This window comes from Eublepharis macularius, chromosome 4 (genome assembly GCF_028583425.1).
Source record: "Eublepharis macularius isolate TG4126 chromosome 4, MPM_Emac_v1.0, whole genome shotgun sequence".
Lineage (NCBI taxonomy): Eukaryota > Metazoa > Chordata > Lepidosauria > Squamata > Eublepharidae > Eublepharis > Eublepharis macularius.
In genome coordinates this window covers 13,865,902-13,885,583 of record NC_072793.1, presented here as the reverse complement: position 1 = coordinate 13,885,583, position 19,682 = coordinate 13,865,902, and the positions used below count along the sequence as shown (strand labels likewise).

Genomic DNA, 19,682 nt, shown 5'->3' with positions numbered 1-19,682 from the left:
CAAATACGATCAAAGACAGAGTCAGGCTACAGGATTATCTTGACTGGAAAACTGGGCTACAACAAACAAAATGAATTTCAACAGAAATAAATGAAAAGTCTTGTATTTAGGTAGGAAAAATCAAATGCATAATTATAGGATGGGGAGACTTCACTTGGCAGTAGTATGTGTGAAAAGGATCTAGGGGTCTCAGCAGACCATATACTGAACATCAGTCAGCAGTGTAATGTAGGGGTGTGCATCCCGAAAAGATTCGGGTTTCCCGCTTCGAGTTTACCCGAAGCAGAGAAAAAATTCAGAAATTTATTCACTTCGGTATGCTCCGTAAAGATTCTAAGCAAACTGAAGTGAGAGGGAGCACCCCCACCTCCCACACCCACTAGGGCAACCCCCACATCCCTGGGGCAATCCCTCCACCCCCATCCACTTGCCTGGCTGGCAGGGAGAGGGGGAGGGTGATCAGATGGGCAGTGGCAGGAGCATGCACAAGGCCAGGACAGCCTGGAGCCGGCTCCTCTGCTGCTGTTAAAGACCGCACGAGGTCAGGACAGCCTGGAGCCAGCTCCTCTGCCGCCACACTGCCTCCTCCGGGCCTGAAGCGGCTCACAAGACGGAGGGAAGGCCGGAGCCGCCACTGCCGCAACTGCGCCACCTTCTCCAGGCTCGCAAGGGAAGGCCAGAGCTGCCACCTCCGGCCCTTCCTGCCCCTCAAATGGCCGCCACAGCAGCCACCAATGCTGCCTTCACCACCAACGGCAGGGCCAAGGTAAGTGGGGCTGGGGGGCTGGGGCTGGGGGATTGTTTAAAAGGCCCTGCCACTTGCAAGTGGCAGGAAAGGGGCCCTTTAAACTCAGCCCTGAAGCTTTCCAAAGCATTATGAATGCTTCGGAAAGCTTTGATTCGGGATGTTCAAATTGGGGCCAGCATGCTGGTATTTTACCCAAATTGGAAATCCGAAGCACACACCCCTAGTGTAATGAGGTAACTAAAAAGACAAATGCATTTTGGGGCTGTACCAACAGAAGCATAGTGTCCAGATCACATGAAGTGATGATATCGCTCTACTCTGCTCTACTTAGACCTCACGTTGAGTATTGTGTTCATTTTTGGGCACCAAAATTTCAGAAGGATATAGACAAGCTGGAACATGTTCAGAGGAGGGCAACAAAGATAGTGAAGGATCTGGTGACCAAGTCCTGGAGCTTGGAATGTTTAGCTTGGAGAGGTGACTGAGAGGTGATATGATAACCATCTTCAAGTACTTGAAGTACTTGAAGGGCTGTCATATAGAGGACAGCACCTTCCTTTGCCCTAGAAGGTCAGACCAGAACCAACGGCTTGAAATGAAATCAAAAGAGCTTTCGGCTAAACATTAGGAAGAACGTCCCAACAGTTAGAGCGGTCCCTCAGTGGAACAGGCTTCCTCGGGAGGAACAAGACTCAGCAAAGCAACAAGACTCATGCAACTTCCTGACCTGCCTGGCCAATAACCTCCTCTTTCAAATGGTGGAGGAAGCTACAAGGGGGCTTGGCCATACTAGACTTAATATTAACCAACAGGGAAAAATTGGTAGACGGGGTGAATGTGGTGGGGACCTTAGGGGGAAGTGACCATGTCCTCCTTGAATTCCAGTTGCTGTGGGGGGGGGGGGTTCGTTGCCAGACTCGTAGATTAGATTTTCGTAGGGCCAACTTCAAGAAACTCAGAGGCTTGATGAGAGTCATTCTGTGGGGGAGTGGGCTGGAAAGGAAAGGAGTGTGTGAAGGGTGGGCTCTTCTCAAACATGAACTTTTGCAAGCTCAAGCGCTCAGTATTCCAGCAAGATTGAAACATATTAAGGGCTCCAAGAAACCGATGTGGATGAACAGGGAGCTCCAGAAGAAGCTAAGGGAGAAAAAGGAAATGTCCAGGAAATGGAGAGATGAACAGACATCTAAAGAGGAATATATGAGGGTGACTAGGTACTGTAAATCAGCCATCAGAGAAGCCAAAGCTCAGTATGAACTGGGTCTGGCCAGGGGGGCTTGCTACAATAAGAAAAACTTCTAGAGATATGTGGGAAGCAAACGCAAGGTAAAAGAGGCAATTGGACCGCTGCTGGAAGTGGAAGGAGAAACTCTGATAGAGGACAGAGAAAAAGCAGACAGGCCTTTGTTTTCTCCCTGAAGAACTCAAGCCCATCTAGAGATGGTAGTAGACATGACAGGACACCTGGGGGGCTAGTTGACATTGCCAGAGAGGTTGAGGAGAGGCACCTGGCTGCACCGGACAAATACAAATCCCCTGGGCTGGATGGTATGCATCCCAGAGTGCTCAAATAACGTTCTCGAGAATTTCAGAGCCTCTGTTCATCATCTTCAAGGTCTCCTGGAGAACTGAGGATCTGCCACAAGATTGGAGAAGAGCAAAAGTTATCCCAATCTTTAAGGAAGGGAACAAGACTGACCCAGGAAACTACAGGCTGGTCAGTCTGACTTCTGTTGCTGGGAAGAGATATTAAAGCAGACTTCAAAGGCATCAATCTGTAAGCATCTGAAGGACCGCTTAGTGATCCAGGGAAGTCAACATGGTTTTTTCCCCAACAGATCTTGTCAGACCAACCTAGTTTCCTTCTTTGATTGAATGATGAGCTTACTGGACCGTGAGAACAATGTCGACATGATTTACCTGGATTTCAGTAAAGCTTTTGATAAGGTTCCCTAAGACATTGTAATGGGTAAACTGGAAGACTGCAGACTGGACTGTAGGACAGTTCGGTGGATAGGGAACTGATTAGAGAACTGTACCCAAAGAGTGGTGGTCAATGGCGTTTCATCAGATTGGAGGGAGATGTCCAGTGGGGTGCCACAGGGCTCGGTTTTGGACCCAGTACTTTTCAATATTTTTATCAAAGATCTGGATGAATGGGTACATGGACTACATTTGCTGATGATATCAAATTGGGAGGAGTGGCAAACACCCAAGAAGACAGAGTTAAAATTCAACAAGACCTGAATACTCTGGAGAAGTGGGTGATTGCGAACAGGATGCAATTCAACATAGATAAGTGCACAGTATTACGGGCCACAAAATGTGAAGCACAAATACAGGATGGGGGATACACATCTGGGTAGTAGTGTATATGAAAGAGATCTTTGGGGTAAGAGTGGACTGTAAACTAAATATGAGCAGTCTGTGTGATGTGGAGGCAAAAAAAGGCAAACTCAGTCTTGGGTTGTATCAAAAGGGCCATTGCATCGAAATCGCAGGAGGTCACAATCCCTTTCTATACTGCCCTGGTCAAGTCACACCTGGAGTACTGTGTGCAGTTCTGGAGGCCTCACTTCAAAAAGGATGTGGACAAAATCAAGAGGGTGCAGAAGAGAGCGATGAGAATGATCAGGTGTCTGGAGACTGAGCCCTACGAGGAAAGGCTGAGGGCCTTTGGAATGTTTAGTTTGGAGAAGAGGAGATTGAGGGGAACATGATTGCTCTCTTTAAATATTTGAAAGGCTGTCATTTGGAGGAGAGCAAGGTGCTGTTCCAGTTGGCAGCAGAGGATAGGACTTGAAGCAACGGGCTTAAATTACATGCAGAAAGGTACCAGCTGGATGTTAGGAAAAACTTTTTCATGGTTAGAGTAGTTCAAAGGAGGAATTAGCTGCCTCGGGAGGTGGTGAGCTCCCCTTCACTGGCGGTTTTCAAGAAGAGGCTGGATGAATATTTGTCAGGGATGCTTTAGGCTCATCTTGCTCAGGGGGTTGGACTAGAAGGTCTGTATGGCCCCTTTCAACTCTGTTATTCTGTGATCACCATATACCCATAGAAACAAACTTTTCAACTGTGGTAGCAGAAGTTATTTTGAATGTTAGAAAACCCTGTACTTTCCTTGAGGGGACCAGGTTTAACTTACAAACATTACCTGCCAGGCCCAAGTTTTCACATACTCTTAATATTAAAGTGACTATGTAGTGTCTCCTGGGACTGTGCTGTAAGGAGCCAATTGTCCAGATATGGGTAAATTGACACTCCTGCATTCTCAAGAAGGCAACCACCACAGCTACGCAGTTAGTAAATACCCTCTGCGCCATGGCCAAACCAAAGGGCAATACCTGATACTGGTACATTTGTACCGCAAATTGGAATCTCTGATACTTTTTGTGGGATTGATTAATTGAAATTGGAAGTAAGCATCCTTCAAATCAAGTACTGGAAACCATGACCCGGGAGGTAGAAGCTGCAGGACCATGGGGAATGTGACCATTCTAAATTTTTGTACTTTAACACACTTGTTTAGTTCTCTAAGGTCCAGAATGGGTCTGGATCCCCCAACCTTCTTATCTACCAGAAAGAACCTTGAGTAAAATCCGAATCTGGATTTGGATTCAGGGACCCATTGAACAGCCCCTTTATCAATAAGTGCAAGAAGCTCATGTGCTAGCTCCATTAGCTAGCACGTTAGCTCCATTAACCATAGGCTTAAAAGAAAGACTCCAACATGGAGAACTATTAAACTCAATTTTATAACCAGATTAAACTATTTCAAGTACCCATGCATCTGTTGTGAAAGCTCTTCACTCTGAAAAAAAATGGGTGAACCCGTTGCCAAAACCCACGGAGGTTTCCCTTCCTAGTCAGAACAGCTGTTTCTGAATGGGTCCTTAGGAAAGCATGGAAACGAAGATGGTGGCATGGGAGGGTGTTGGTCCTGCCATTTGAGCTTTTATTATATGCTCTCCCTCAACTTATTTTACCAACTACCAACTACCGCCACACATATGAGGTACTTTCCACTATCACAGTGTGCCAGCTGACTTTTGGAATTTGAGCTGCTTGCTGAGTCGTTCATGAATTTATTTTCATCTACCCCCTGCTACTTGCTACTTATATGGATGCTGAGATGCAGGCTTCAATTCGAGCCTGAATTACTTGAACAGCTACCAGCATTTTATCTTCTACTAATGACCTCTGCCACTACGCCTCACGACCAAACTTTCAGTGCCTCTGGTTGCGGTGTCTTCCTGGAGCTACTTTGGTGGTTTTGGGAACTGGTATCCAGACGGCTCTCCATGGAGCAGAGTAGAGAGCAGAATGCCAAACGCAGAGAGCACTAAGTGGAACCCAAGTCCAGCGGAGCTGAAGCCAGGAGCTGGGATGTGCATTGGGCCCGATTACTGGGCCACTCCGTGCAGAGCTGGCTGTTTCCCCTCTCCCCACCTTTTACAGGTTACAGTGGTGGGCTGTTGATCGCCCGAGAAGCCCAGGTGATGCCAGGGGCTCTGGAAGCCTTCAAAGCTGCTCGATTGTTCTCAGACTTCGGAAGTACTCAGGGTCTTCAGAACTGTCAGGAGACTATCGGAGGCTGGACTTGCTGTGTCTGAGATGGATTGGATTGGATTTAGACAATGGCACTAATTGTATGTGTGGTGTGTCTCAGCCACTCTGGTGTTCCCTTCTTTTTCTCCTCCCCTCCACCTCTTTTGAGAGCACATCTTCTTATCACATGGGAGAGATTGCATCATCCTTATACCTTGTCATATAGCTGAACTCTTTTAGGTTAAAGTGCCATTGTATCTTTACTGCAGATTGATGTAATACACTCCTATACATTGGAAACCAAGCCTCAGGTGGGTTTGTGATTGGATTTGGAGAACCTAGGGGGTAATTAAGAGCATGTTAGGGAATAATTTTATAATTTGATATATTTTTTCTTTAGAGTGCAACAATAAATGAAGAGCATTGTGTGAATGAAGTCCTGTATCTACTGCAATATTTGCAGTTTATCACACAATACTTGAGGTAAATTTTGATCCAGTATTTTACCTAGAATATTTCCAGCACTTTAGAATGGACTATATTATATTTAAAAATTTCCTCCCCCCTTCTTTTGTTACAGCTCTAGATAAAACACCGGGAGCATTGCATGACTGGTTTCCATATGTGTGGGTATGTTTGATCATAAATTGTTTACAATTGACCACTGAGGAAGGCCTAAGGGCCAAAACGCGTCTGGTCAGTTTTGCACTGTACCTATTTGTGTTGGTCATTGCACTGTACCATCATCTGTATCTTGAGATGTTTTAGCAAATTTTAGAGTATATATATATGTAGCCTGCCATTCAGGCCTTATGTTTTAAACTTGTTTTTATTCACATTGGTGCACATCTATAATAAATACTTTTTAACCCCTTTTGTTCCCCTGCTTGTTTGGATTGAGTTTGTGGGGTTTCCCGCCCACCCACTCCCTTTTTTTTTCCTGACTATCGGAGGCTGCCTGGGGCTGCTTGAGATTGTATGAAGCTCCCGACTATTTGCATGGCTTTGGACCTGCCAGCTGTTATTTTCTTCCAACAATATGCTGGACTCTCTTCTCTTGTCTTTATTAGACCGCTGTGGAGGTAGCCTCTGCCTACAAACTCTGGTTTTACCTCCACCTGTCTATAAGAATCAGTAAGAGCTCGCACATTATGTTACCATTCCTTGTTTTATCAGCTGTTGCACATGAGTTTTTGGTGTGTATCAGGAAATTGGCTGGGGTTGCCTAGGCTAAACAGGGAGTGGGATATTTGTGGGATACACAAGTTGTAGAGGGATAGCAGATTGTAAATATTGATGTGTGTGGTTGCATGAACAGGAATTATTGTGAGTATTTCATGGGCAAGGAATGGCGATTACTGGTAAGGAGGCCGGCATGGAGCCCAGTACTTCGGAGACTGGAGAAGTATGGCAGTGGGACAAGGTCTAAAAATGGAAGGGCACAGAGATATGGTACAGCTTGGTGCCTTTCCAATCTGCATCCCATCCAGAGATATGTTGGTTGTGAGGTGAGGAAAATTAGCCCTTCTCCATCACTGATGTTGTGTAGTGCCAGGTCCATTAATAATAAGACCAGCACTCTACATGAGTTTTTTGCAGTGAAAAACATAGACCTGGTATGTGTGACTGAGACCTGGGTAAGGGAGAGCGAGATGGTTGCCCTGAAAGAACTGACCCCCCACCAGGTTTTTCAGTCCTTCATCAGTCCTGGACAAGTGTTCGGGGGAGGGGGTGTTGCTCATTCAAGAGTCTTCCTTCTTCAGGCTGCTCCCCACCCCAAAGATCACTGGCATTGATTGTGTAGGCCTGGTGTGGGATGTTGAAGAGAATTTGGCTGTCTGTCTGGTGTACTGACCACCTAGTGCACCAGCAAATACCCTGATGAGCCCGCTGGAAGTGCTGGCCATCTGGGCCTTGAAGTACCCGAAGCTTTCGGTTTCGGGGGATTTCTATGTCCATGCCAAGGATGCCGCCTCCTCACGGGCTATGGACCTGGTGTCATCCATGGCAGCACGGAGACTTTCTCAATTTGCATCAGCGCCCACACATCAAGCAGGCCACACACTGGATTTGATCTTCGGGATGGGGATTTAGGTGGATCTAGACGTGGTTGATGCGGTGCCATGGTTGGACCACTTTGTCCTGAGGGCTCGTATGGACACACCAGCCTCCCCCTGCATGGGTGGCGAGTGTATTTTTGCTCGCCTGCGGAGACTGATGGATCCTATTGGTTTCCAGAATGCTCTGCGGAATCTGAGGCCCCTTGGCGGTTTGTTAGCCATGCTGGTGGAGGATTGGTATGTGCATCTCTCTAAAGCCATTGAGAAAATCACTCCCCATCGGCCTCTTTGCTCCTGTGCTTGGTTAGCTCCCTGGTATACTGAGGAGCTATGATGGATGACATGGGAGCTAAGACAGCTTCAGTGAATGTGGAGGCAAGATCAAGACGAAGAAGCAAGAATATCTTATAGGACTTTTATGAAAGCCTATGAGATGGCAGTGAAAGCAACTAAGAAGGAGTTCTATGCAACTTTCATTGCGTCCACAAGCTCATACCCAGCACAATTATTTCATATAGTTCGGTCCTTGACATCCCTTTCTCAAGTATTGATGCCCTCCACAGGCACCTGGAACAAGATGGGTTGGTGCTGCCGGTATTGCTTCATCTTATAGAAGCGTTCGACACGGTCAATTATGAACTATTGGTCCACTGCCTCTCTGATGTGGGACAGCTTTACAGTGGCTGATCTCCTTTCTCCATAGTCAGGGACAGAGGGTGGCGCTGGGGGATCAGTTGTCACCATGCCACCTCTAGTTGTGTGGTGTTCCACAAGGGGCGATACTCTCCCCTATGTTATTTAACATCTATATGTGCCCGCTCGCATAGCTGGTGTGGAGGTTCAGGTTGGGTTGGGTTGTCATCAATATGCTGACGACACCCAACTTTATCTGTTGATGGACAGATGGACAGACTCCACTCAAGAGAATCTATCCAGGGCTCTGGAGGGCATGACTGGGTGGTTAAAACAGAGTTGACTAAAGTTGAACCCTGCAAAGATGGAGGTCCTGCATCTGGATCACGGTCTATCGGGTTTGGGGATCCGGCTCCCAGCCCTCAGTGGGGTGCCACTTACCCTGGTGCCGATGATAAGGAGTCTGGGTGTAATCCTGGATGTCTCTTCATCAATGGAGGTCCAGGTTATGGCAGTTGCCAGATCTGCATTATTTTATCTTCACCAGGCCAGACAACTCACCTCCAGGCTGGATTACTGTAACTCACTCTTTGCTGGGCTGGCCTTGTGCCTGTTCTGGAAGTTACATCTGGTCCAAAATGTAGTGGCATGTATTTTGCCCAGGACTCCATTCTGGTCGCATATTACACTTGTTATGTGTCATCTGCATTGGCTACCAGCGGAGTTCTGGGTCAGGTTCAAGGTTTTGGTTTTGTGCTTACTTCTTGTGGACCCTTTTTCTCAGTGCTTAGTTCTTGCAGGCCCTTCTTGCATATTCAGGGTAAGGCCAATCACAACCTTGTGATCAGGTAGCAATATTCCTCAGGCCAGTTTGGCTAGGGAACCTGATAGTGTTTTGCCATCTTCTGGGCATGCAGTAAGGGTCACTGGGTGTGTGGGTGTGTGTGGGGGGGAAGTAACTGTGAATTTCCTGCATTGTGCACAGGGTTGGGCTATATGACCCTAGAGGTCCCTTCCAACCCTATGATTCTATTCTATGACCTTCAAGGCCCTTAGCAGACTGGGACCAACATATCTGTGGGACCGTCTCTCACCCTATATTCTCCAGAGGCTGCTTTGATCAGCAGATAAACAGCTACTGGTGATCCCTGGCCCCAGAGAGGTTCGCCTTGCCTCAGCCAGGGCTAGGGTGTTTTCAGTCCTGGCACCTACCCAATGGAAGTCTGTCTGGGGAAACCCGGTCTCAGCAAGATTTGTTGTCATTTCGCTGGGCCCGTAAGACAGAGATGTTCCACCAGGCTTATGGTGGTTGAGGCAGACGAATCACCCAACCAGCCTCTCCCAGTGGAGATATCCCCTGAACTATACTTATTAAATCTTAGCCATCCTGCCCGTAGACCTTGGGGATGTTTTTGAGATGTGAGGTGCAATGTGAGTCGCCTGGGACAATTTTAGTGCAGTATTTTAATGCAGTATCATATAATTGCTACCAATGTTTTATTATATGTTTTTATTATATGTATTTAGATGTTGTGAATCCGCTCTGAGCCTGCAGGGAGAGTGGACTATAAATAAAATAAATAGGAGCAGAAGCTAAAGCACTCTGTCTTAGCTTGTGCAGGGTTCTCCTCTGGTGCTGAGGCTGTGTGCCTGGAAATGAGAGGTGATGAGAATACTGTTGGTACTGGTGGTAAGGCTGATACCAAAAGTGATGTCCTCTATATGACTGGTATCTACCAGTGGCTTTTTTATCCAACTGTTGTCAGGGAGACAAGACCCCATATGACCTGGCAGTCTGACATTCTTTATGCTTTAGGGACTGGTACTCATCCATCTTAGCTGAGAACAGTGTTGGCCCTCAAATGGCATGTCTTCAACCTTGTTTCTTGTTTCTATTGGTGGTGTGGTTGAATGTAGCCAAGCGTGTCTTTTCAGTACTATAAATGACACCAAGGCCCTTGTGCAGGATTTGCCTACATTCTACCCTGCATTAATCTTTTGTTTTGAGAAGCAGACTGCCTCCTCCTGGATAACTCCGGCCAGCACTTTTTGGTTTTCAGTTAAGTGATCACTGAATGCAACCATCTACTTCCACAGAAAAATTTGATAGGCTCCCATTATTGCAGAATAATTTGCTATTTTAATATTGAGAGTCAAAATTGTGTATATCTTTCTTCCTAGTCTGTGTTCAGATTACATCTCTTCTATAACAAGAGAGGAGGGTGGGGGGCAAGTAAACAGAAAAGGCACAATTGTCCTCTTTAGTCCTATAAAGGCCTTCTGCTTTCTTTGATATGGCCAGGACAAAAGCAGGTCTCTCACAAAGGGTATTCATCAAATCCACAAATCCCTCTCTCATAAGAAAAGCAACACTCACAGGATTCCCCAAGTACAGGTGTTGCAATATTTTGTTTTTTAGATTGGGTTCTGTGGAGGAGATGTCAATATCTAAGGATTTCACCATCCTTATCCATTTACTCTGCATACACATGATAATGATCTGTCCGAGACACAAGCTCTCTATACCCTCCTCCTTCATCAGGAGAAGGGATGTTCTGGTCGTGCTCTAGGGTCTACAGTTCCACCTCTGACTCTGGCAGCTGGAAGGTCATTGTAGACAGAGGGATATGGTACAATTGATGACAGTGTGTCTTGGGATGCACCAGCTCCAAAGCAAATCTGATTGATTCCAGGCGATACACCCAGTTGGATCCAGCTGTGAGAGGAATGTAGTGGGAATACAAACTGTTTCATCGACTGGAGCAGCAATCATGGTGTGGAAAGCTTCTGACAGTCTTAGGAACTGGAAACATGAGGTGGACAAGCTCCCCTTTCTCCTCCAAGGAACAGGCCAAGAGTCTTAGAATGAGCCAACAGTTCAGGGGACCTCATTGATCACTAGATCACTCACACTTGCAGCAGGTGTGGTCTGGTGGATGGAGTAGACTTTTCTCTTGGTGGAGTGTTTTGACTTTGATTGCATCATTTTCTTAGGTAGTTCCAAATTCTCTTGCGTGGTATCGCTTGTCCTTGATGATCTCAACCACTCTCTGTTAAGGTCCACTTGCAAGTCCATTTACTCTAGATAACGACTGCAAGAGGTCCCTCGAGGTTGAATGCTGTCAGATTTGAGTCAGGTCTGTTGGATCTGATGCTCCCGCTCTTGGATTCAAGGCGATTGACTGCATTGGCTCCAACTGATCCACGACTTCTGCCAGAGCAGCAGACTTTGTTGCTGAGCCATTAGCACTGAAGAGAGCTCTATCCAAAAGAACTACCTTGAGCCAGGTGGCTCTCTTGGCACAGGCTTTAGGCGTAAATACCTGGCAATGCTTGCAGGCATCTACATTATGCCCTTCTGTACGGATGCCAGGCAACTCTCAAGAGACTTCACTTCATGAGTAAAAGTTCTTTATTGAAAAGATGCCAGTATTATACACTTACGCCATCCTTGCTAGGACAGGCAGCTACAGACAAGTATCAAGCAGATATAGGTTCCCCAAGGCTACTCCTAATCCACCCCCCCTTCTCCTTACAGTCCTGTAACTCTGCAGACAGGAAAACAGGCTGTGTGATTCATGGACTGCTCAAGGTCAAGCAGGCTCCCAGGCTCGGGAGAGATTATAACAGGAACAAACACCTCCCATTCCCAGTTTCACACCCTAGGTTCAAAAAACAGAATCACCCCAACAGCATCAGCTTCAAAGGGGTATTGAATATGACAGGTGATCCTGAGCACCCGACACCTTCTCCTATACAGATGAGACACAATGAATGACCATCGCGTAATGCTTTTTCAGCCATGATCTCACAAATTTCATCTCTCTCTTCCTCTCTTACAGATGATGTGGAAAGGCCCTCAAAAGGGAGAGCTTTACTACAGGTTTTCATCCTCAACCAATGGCGAAAGAGAAACTGAGGGTACAGGGTGCCCCCCTTTCCACAGAATGGGCTGTTTGGGCGGGAAACAACTGCACAGGTGCTCTGGAGGGGGAGGGCACCCTCTTCTACAGTTTTAAAGCTACAGAACCTACTGATTGGCAGGCCTGCTCATGCATGTTCCCATGCGGAACTGCACAGAAGACCAACAATGAACTAATGTTACCAGCTTCTGCTTTCTAAAGCTGTTTCTGTAATACAGAATGAAGATCATTACAGCTTACTTTTGATGTCAGAGAAAATAAAGAAAGTTGATCTCCTAATCTTAAGGTTCAGAGGTTGTTAGCCCTTTCACTTCCCATTAATGCAACACACAGATGAGCAAAGATGCACTTCTGGTATAAGGGGATACCTGAGCAATTTGCTATAAGTTATTCAATATAATATCAATATGCCAGGATCCAGTATCAAAGTGTTTGCATTTTTGTACCTGTTAGGACTCCAAGGTATTGTGGGAGTCATGCTGACATCTGGAAAGAGAATACTGTTGTCCTTGATCCTGTCCAAAGCATAATGCATTTCACAGAGTGGTAAGCGGTTCAACTGAAACTGAAGTTCAACCTACAGTGCATACAAAATGAATAAATGAATGAAAAGGTGTGCCAGAAAATCAGCAACTGGAAGCAGGCTTGGTTAAACAGAGCTATTTCAATTGTAATTACCAACTAATTAAAAGGAGAGGTTAAGCAAATCAGATCAAAGCCATTTTAGGGCAACTGTGAACAATCAAAAGCCCAAAGGAACATTGTGTAACAGTAACAAAATTTAGGTTTGTAAGCAACTGCATATATACTTGTACTAATACATTTATAACTCGGTGACATTTTTAGTGAACAGAATCCAGTCTTCTTACCGAACTCATGTTTTTTTTTAATTCAAAAGATCTATGAAATCAAAACTTAATTACACAAAATCACAAAAAAGAACAAGTCATAAAATACACCATATGGTCTATGAGCAGCAAAACACCAACACAACCCTCAAATCCTCAAACAACTACACAAACCTCAAAAGAACATAAAGAAAATAAGGCAAGATAGGGTAGAGGTCCTGAATCATTGCCTGGCTGCTGTGGTTCATTGGCTTAAGAGTGAACAAATCGGCTTTTTTGTTTTAGTTCCAATGAGGAGGGCAAGGAAGGTGGAAGCTCAGCAAGCGAGCTGAGGGACAGCACTGCTAATTTGCTGTGTGGAAATTTTTCCACTCGAATATCTGCTTGGATCAAAAGACACCGTGAGTTTATCCATCTGCATTCCTAAGACTGCTTGCCGGGGGGGGGGCTTTTTTGCTGAGACAGAGGTTTTGGCATTGGTCCCTGCCATAGCATTTGGAATCTGGGAAAGTTATCTTCACTTGTAGCAGTGCTGGAGCTGATAATCGACACCAAGCTTTCCGCTCCTAATTTCTTGATGTTAGAAGAAACTAATTTAAGTTAACAAAGACAGATTTTCTCCAAGAAAATGACATCATATCCTTTGGGGAGACAGCCTTTTTTTAAAGATATAAAAGACATTTGAATAAATCTTTCTTATTCTAGCTTTTCAGAGGATTTATAGACCTGGGAAGTGAAAAGTCTAAAGACTGAATTTTTTTCAAGATTTATTAATGTAGATTTGGAAATTTTTAGGGCGGAAGTACTTTTGCAATTAAAAGCATTGCTTAGTAAAGGAACAGTTAAGCTGGGAAAGTGAAACTAGGAAAATAACTGTTTGTTTTGGCTCTCCAAGATAAGGAACACCTGGACTGTGTTATTGTTTTCTTTCTGTTGCTATAGCAACAGGACTTGGAAGAGACACAGTTGCTATAGTGAAGGAGAGACACTACTAAGAATTTTAGACGTCTACTGTCACTCTGTGGCACCTTCTGGCAACTACAGAAATATCTACAAAGTATGACAACTACAAAAAAACTCGCCGTGGATCTCTAGATTTTCCAGAAATGGAACAATTTCAGAAACATTTTCAAAAAATAGCTGATAAGATAGATGGGTTGGGGAAGAATTTGGGGGCCAAAATGGACTCCCTTGAGAAACAAATAAACAAAAGGATTGTTGCTTTGAGTGATCAAATGACAGAGCAAGTTCAAAAACTGGACTAATCAATGAAACAAGTTTCTGTAAGAGTGAATCAAATTAAGCAGAAAGTTGAGACAATAGAAAACAAAGTAGATTCGCATGATATTTTGATTGAAAAACAATTAGACAGCTTGGCACTGTTAGAAATGCAAGAAAAAGAATTTGCCCTTTTAGATCGATCCCAGAAGAAGATGGTAAGGATATTGTAGACAAAATGTCTGTGGCTTTGGCAGAGTTTTTGGACTGGGATCAGGATGCAATGAAAATGGAAATTGATCGAATATACAGAATTAACTCTAAACTTGCTAAAATAAGAAAGCTCCCAAAGGATGTGCTGGTCTACTTTGTAAGAAGAAGAGTGAAGGAGCAAATTCTACAACAGCACTATGTCACAAAATAAATAATTGGTGGTGCCCAGATTAAAGTTTTGAAAGAAATTCCCATCCAATTTCTGCGTAAACGCAAGGATTATAGCTTTCTGGTGGAAAAGCTAAAACAGAAAAGAAGATGTGATTTGTACATTTCAAGGGCAAAGATTTAGACTGAACTCAGTACATAAAGCCAAGGACTTTCTTGAAAAATACAGGCATCAATTGGAGCAGAGCAAAGAGGAGGAGGAAGTGGATGCCCATACTTAACTCTGCTCTTTACTTTTACATATATTGGGATCCCCCCCCCCCATTTTATTAAATTTTAAAATCTCACAGCACTATGGATCACAAAAGTTTAACATGGAATATTAATGGAGCAAATTCAGCCCCAAAAAGGAAGAAAATTTTTCAATACTTAAAGAAACTAAAATATGATATGAAACTAAAATATGGACTTTGGGGACAATTTTATTAAATGGACTAAGTCGATTTATACAACCCAGACTGCACAGATGGAATACAAAGAGGCACAAGACAAGGTTGCCCATTGTCACCTTTGTTATTTATACTGATGCTTGAAGTTTTGAATAGGGACATAAGACAAGATGAGAGAATTCGAGGTGTTAAGGTGAAACAGGAGAACTATAAACTGAGAGCCTTTGCAGATGACTTGGTGTTGATTTTGGAGGACCCTTTGAACAGAATTGAAACTTTAATGACAAAGTTGAAAGAATTTGGTGTAGTGGCTGGTTTTAAGGTTAATAAGCAGAAAACCAAAGTCTTAACTAAAGATATGAAAATACAAGATCAAATGAAACTTGAGAGCAAAACAGGGTTTAAAGTTGAGAAAAAGGTAAAATACTTGGGTATTACTTTGTCAAATATGAACTGTATGTTATTCCAAAATAATTATATTAAGACTTGGAAAAAAATTAAAAGGGATATGCTAAGTTGGGATAAAATTCAATTATCGCTGTTAGGAAGAATAGCTACAATTAAAATGAATGTCTTACCTAGAACGTTATTCCTATTTCAGACAATTCCTGTATTGACGATAGAGGCACCATTTAAGCAACGGCAGAAGGATATATCGAGATTTATATGGCAAGGCAAAAAGCCAAGGGTTAAATTTAAGGTTCTACAGGATGCAAAAGAAAGAGGCGGTTTGGGCCTCCCAGATTTGAGATTATATTTTGCAGCTAATTGTTTGGTTTGGATGAAGGAATGGATACTGTTAAAAAATAGATGATTACTGGACCTGGAAAGACATGATCTAAATATGGGTGGCATGTGTATCTATGGTATGACAAAGTTAAAGCCAATGCAGAGTTTAATAATCATTATGTAAGGCGTGCAATTCTGAGAGTATGGAATAAATACAAACTTAAATTTTGTCCGAAAATACCTCTCTGGCTGTCATCACAAGAAGCTCATTTTAGAAGGGAAATGGTTAGTCCACCTAAATGGTTAACTTATCAGGATTTATTGGAATTCTCTCAGGACCAAGTTAAAATAAAATCAAGTGAGGACTTAGCAGCAGAAGGGCATGCCTGTCAGTGGTTTCCATATATGCAAATTCTGGAGAGATTCAAATTGGACAAGAATCATGATGACTTTGAGAAATTAAAACTGAATTTGAAATAGCCCTTTGTACAAATGATGAACATGTTATTTCTAAAATGTATAAACTTTTTTTGAGGCTTGAGACGGAAGAAGAGCAAGTAAAAGAATGTATGATTAAATGGGTGAAAAATTGTGGACACGATATATTAATGGAGCAATGGGAAGATATATGGACAAGAGGACTGAAATTTACATTAAGCTCCAGTATTAAAGAAAATTTTTACAAAATGATGTAACGTTGGTATATGACTCCTGAAAAATTGGCTAGAATTTATAAGGGGGCGTCAAATATATGTCGGAAATGTGCCAAACAAGAAGGGACATTTTTCCTTATGCGGTGGACATGTAAGAAAGCAAAGAGTTTTTGGTTGTAGATACTATCATCGATTCAGAAGATTTTGAAGATTAAACTTCAGCTGAAACCAGAGACTTCTCTGTTGGGAATAACGGACAGCCAGTTGGAAAAAAGCTTTAGAACACTGTTTTTATATTACAGCGGCAAGAGTACTTTATGCACAAAAGTGGGAAACCAGTTTGGTGTAGAGGTTAAGAGTGCGGGACTCAAATCTGGAGAGCCGGGTTTAATTCCCCACTCCTCCACTTGAAGCCAGCTGGGTGACCTTGGGCTAGTCACAGTTCTCTGGAGCTCTCTCAGCCCCACCCACCTCACAGGGTGTTTTGTTGTGGGGATAATAATGGCATACTTTGTAAACCGCTCTGAGTGGGCATTAAGTTGTCCTGAAGGGCGGTATATAAATTGAATGTTGTTGTTGTTGTTACAACATTGCCTACAGTGGAGGAATGGTTGACAAAAGTTTTGGCGTTTGCGTCAATGGCAAAACTTACTACATTGATTACAGAAAGGGCATTAGTTAACTTCTTGACTGAATGGAAACCGTTAATAGACTTTTTGCATGAAATGGAAAACAAGGATTTGATGGCATCTGGATTTATGGAATAAGAAACATGAATAATAGAAAAAAGAGGGGGTTTGTGACTAACCTAGAATAAGTGTGACTCTAGAAATGATATATACTTGTTGCGGAAAAAATCGGAACTCAACCTGTAGTGTAATCTGGGGGGGGGGGTTGCTTTCTTTTCCCTTTCCCTTTTAATTATATAGATATATGTATTGTTAGTGTGTCACGTTTAGAATTGTGTGTTTTTTCTTATTCTCTTTGTTTATTGTTTATTATGTTATGGTGTATAGTTTATAGTTTAAATCAATATTTTAAAGGCAAAAAGAGTGAACAAATTGAAACTAAACCATGAAAAGACAGAGGTAATGCTAATCGGAAAGGTGGAGATCTTGAAGGATACTGTCCCTCCCCACTTTCAGTGAGATTCAGCAGACCCTTGCTGACTCAGTTAAGAGCCTTGGGGTTATACTGGATTCAGCATTACTGCTGGAGAAGCAAGTTAATGTAGCTGTAAAAAAAACTTGCTTCCAACTCAGTTTAGATTGAAAGATGGCCCCCTACCTCAACACAATTGACCTAGCCACCTAGATCCATACCATAGTAACAGAGACTAGACTACAGTAATGCACTTTATGATGGTCTCTCCTCAAAATCCACTCTGAGATTGCAGTTGGTGCAGAATGCTGTGGCTCAGCTATTATTGGGAGCTAGATGGTGCATGTATATTACACTCCCGTTCTGCACTATGCTGGCTGCCCATCAGTTACTGGGCTCGATTTACGGTATTAACTATCACATACAAAGCCCTTTCATGGCCTTGATCCATCATATCTGCAGGATTGCCTCTCCCACTGTGTTCTGACATGACAGTTTCACTCATTTGAGCAAACTCTTCTGCAGGGGAAACCAGCAACTGGGCAAAATCAAAAACTGCCTGTACCTGTGCTTTCTCTGTTTGCCTTATGGAATGGCCTGTCTGATGAGGTCAGGAAAGCTCTCAATCTCCTGGCAAAACTGAATTATTCAAGAGAGCTTTACTAGCTTTGTCATGGAAGGTGTGGCCCCACTCTCTTAGGAACTCTACCGCTTGCACTAAGAAGTACCCCAGTTCATCAGGATCTCCTTTAAAGCGAGCTTCCAACTTGCGTAGCCCTAATGGTAGTTGGAACAGTAGTCCTGGCATCCCTCTGGGTGGCTGTACTGGGACCCCTCCCAGCAACTGGACCGGGATCCCTCCTGGTGGCCCTCCATTGAGAATACCAGGTAGCAGCAACAGCTGTGGAATCCCTCCCGGTGGCCCTCCGCCGGGAATACCAGGTGGCTGCAATGGCTGTGGAATTCCTCCCAGCAGCCCTCTGTCAGGCACAATAGGTGGCAGTAGTGGCTGTACTAGCCTTGGGCCTCCTGGCCCAATTGGAAATGCAGATCTTCCTTGCCCATCTGGGGAAGCAGGTGGGGTAGGCTGCTGGGCTCCTGGCGGGTAGATGGCTTGTCCTGGCGGGATGGCAGTTAGTTGTTGTATACTTTCTATGCACGCATCCATGTGAATGAGACTTCCCATCAGTGCATGCACATCGTTCCTCGGTATTCCCACCTCGCCCCAAAGTATTCCCACCTTGTCTGGTCCATTAGTAAAGTTCTTGTATTTCTTCCCTGATGGTCGCCCCCAGCCACCCTTCCATCTCTGGTTCCTGGTTCAGGTCCTCCTCTCCCTCAAGGAGACCTTCTCCCTGCTCTAACGGCAAATAGTCAACTCCATCGACTGTCTCATTGTTCCATTCTCCCCCAGCCAATGCCACTGGAGGGGCCAATGCTCCAGTGCTGGTCTCCTGGCAGGTGGATGGCTTGTTCTGGCCAACGCTCCTGGGGGGCTTTCTAACAACCCCGAGCAGCTAAGATCACTTCTTGGAAGAATGATTGGGGCAGTGCCCCTTCCTCCACCAATGCACTTGTGTTGGGCCCATGCTCCTCTGCGTGGTCTTTAAGTTTGTCCTCTGTCAGGTACTTGATGTCCTCGAGGATATCCTCTCCCCAAACAAAGGTCTGTGCAAACAGTCAGCCCCGCCAACAGTCCCACTGTCCCATCCTCCTCCTGCCCGGAGTCCTGGGGAGTCCAATCTCGGACAGCGCCCCTCCTGCAGCCAATGCATCCGCATTGTGCCACTCATGTCTACAGGAACTTCCACAGTTCCTCCATCCAACATGTTCGTGTTGGGCCCATGCCCATCAGCGGGGTCTTTTGCAGTTCCTCCATCCAACTTGTCTGTGTTGTGCCCACGCCCGTCAGCAGGGTCTTCAAGGTTTTCCCGTTGGCACTGTAGTACCAGTTCCCTCTGCGCCTGCAGCCATGGCCCAGGTGATGGGAGTCAACAATTACTCAGGTCCAGCTCTCGTGGTTGAAGAATGATTCCTAACAATCTGTAAGGACCTGCCAGTTAAATCTCAATAACTTCACTGCAAGAGTCCAAGACTTCATGAGTTAAAGATGTATTGAAGATCCCCAGTTCAGCATCCCAAAATGTTCATTATTAGGAATAAAAACTTGTTTCTCAATACCCAATATCCATAGACAGTTAAGCACAGCCTCCCTGCCCCCCTTCTATCTATAACATCTATACAGAAAGGAATTTAGCTACACTCGAGATATCCTGGAATGCAAGGTTATGTATCTATGGTAACGGTTCTTTTCTGGAAGGAAGTTCAACATAGATCCTCTGCCTGCTTGTAGAGAAGAAATAGTGTTAGCTAACAGGAACTTGTACACAC

The 19,682-nt window shown here is 44.4% G+C and overlaps 1 protein-coding gene across 1 annotated transcript in view; it reads right to left on the bottom strand.

Annotated features, from left to right (window-relative positions):
- HELZ (helicase with zinc finger) overlaps window positions 1–19,682 on the bottom strand; it is a 255,751-nt gene that overhangs the window by 130,054 nt on the left and 106,015 nt on the right. The window contains exon 13 of the mRNA XM_054976797.1: window positions 12,359–12,489. Within this exon, the coding sequence (XP_054832772.1) occupies window positions 12,359–12,489 (131 nt within the window). The remainder of the gene's footprint in view (window positions 1–12,358; window positions 12,490–19,682) is intronic.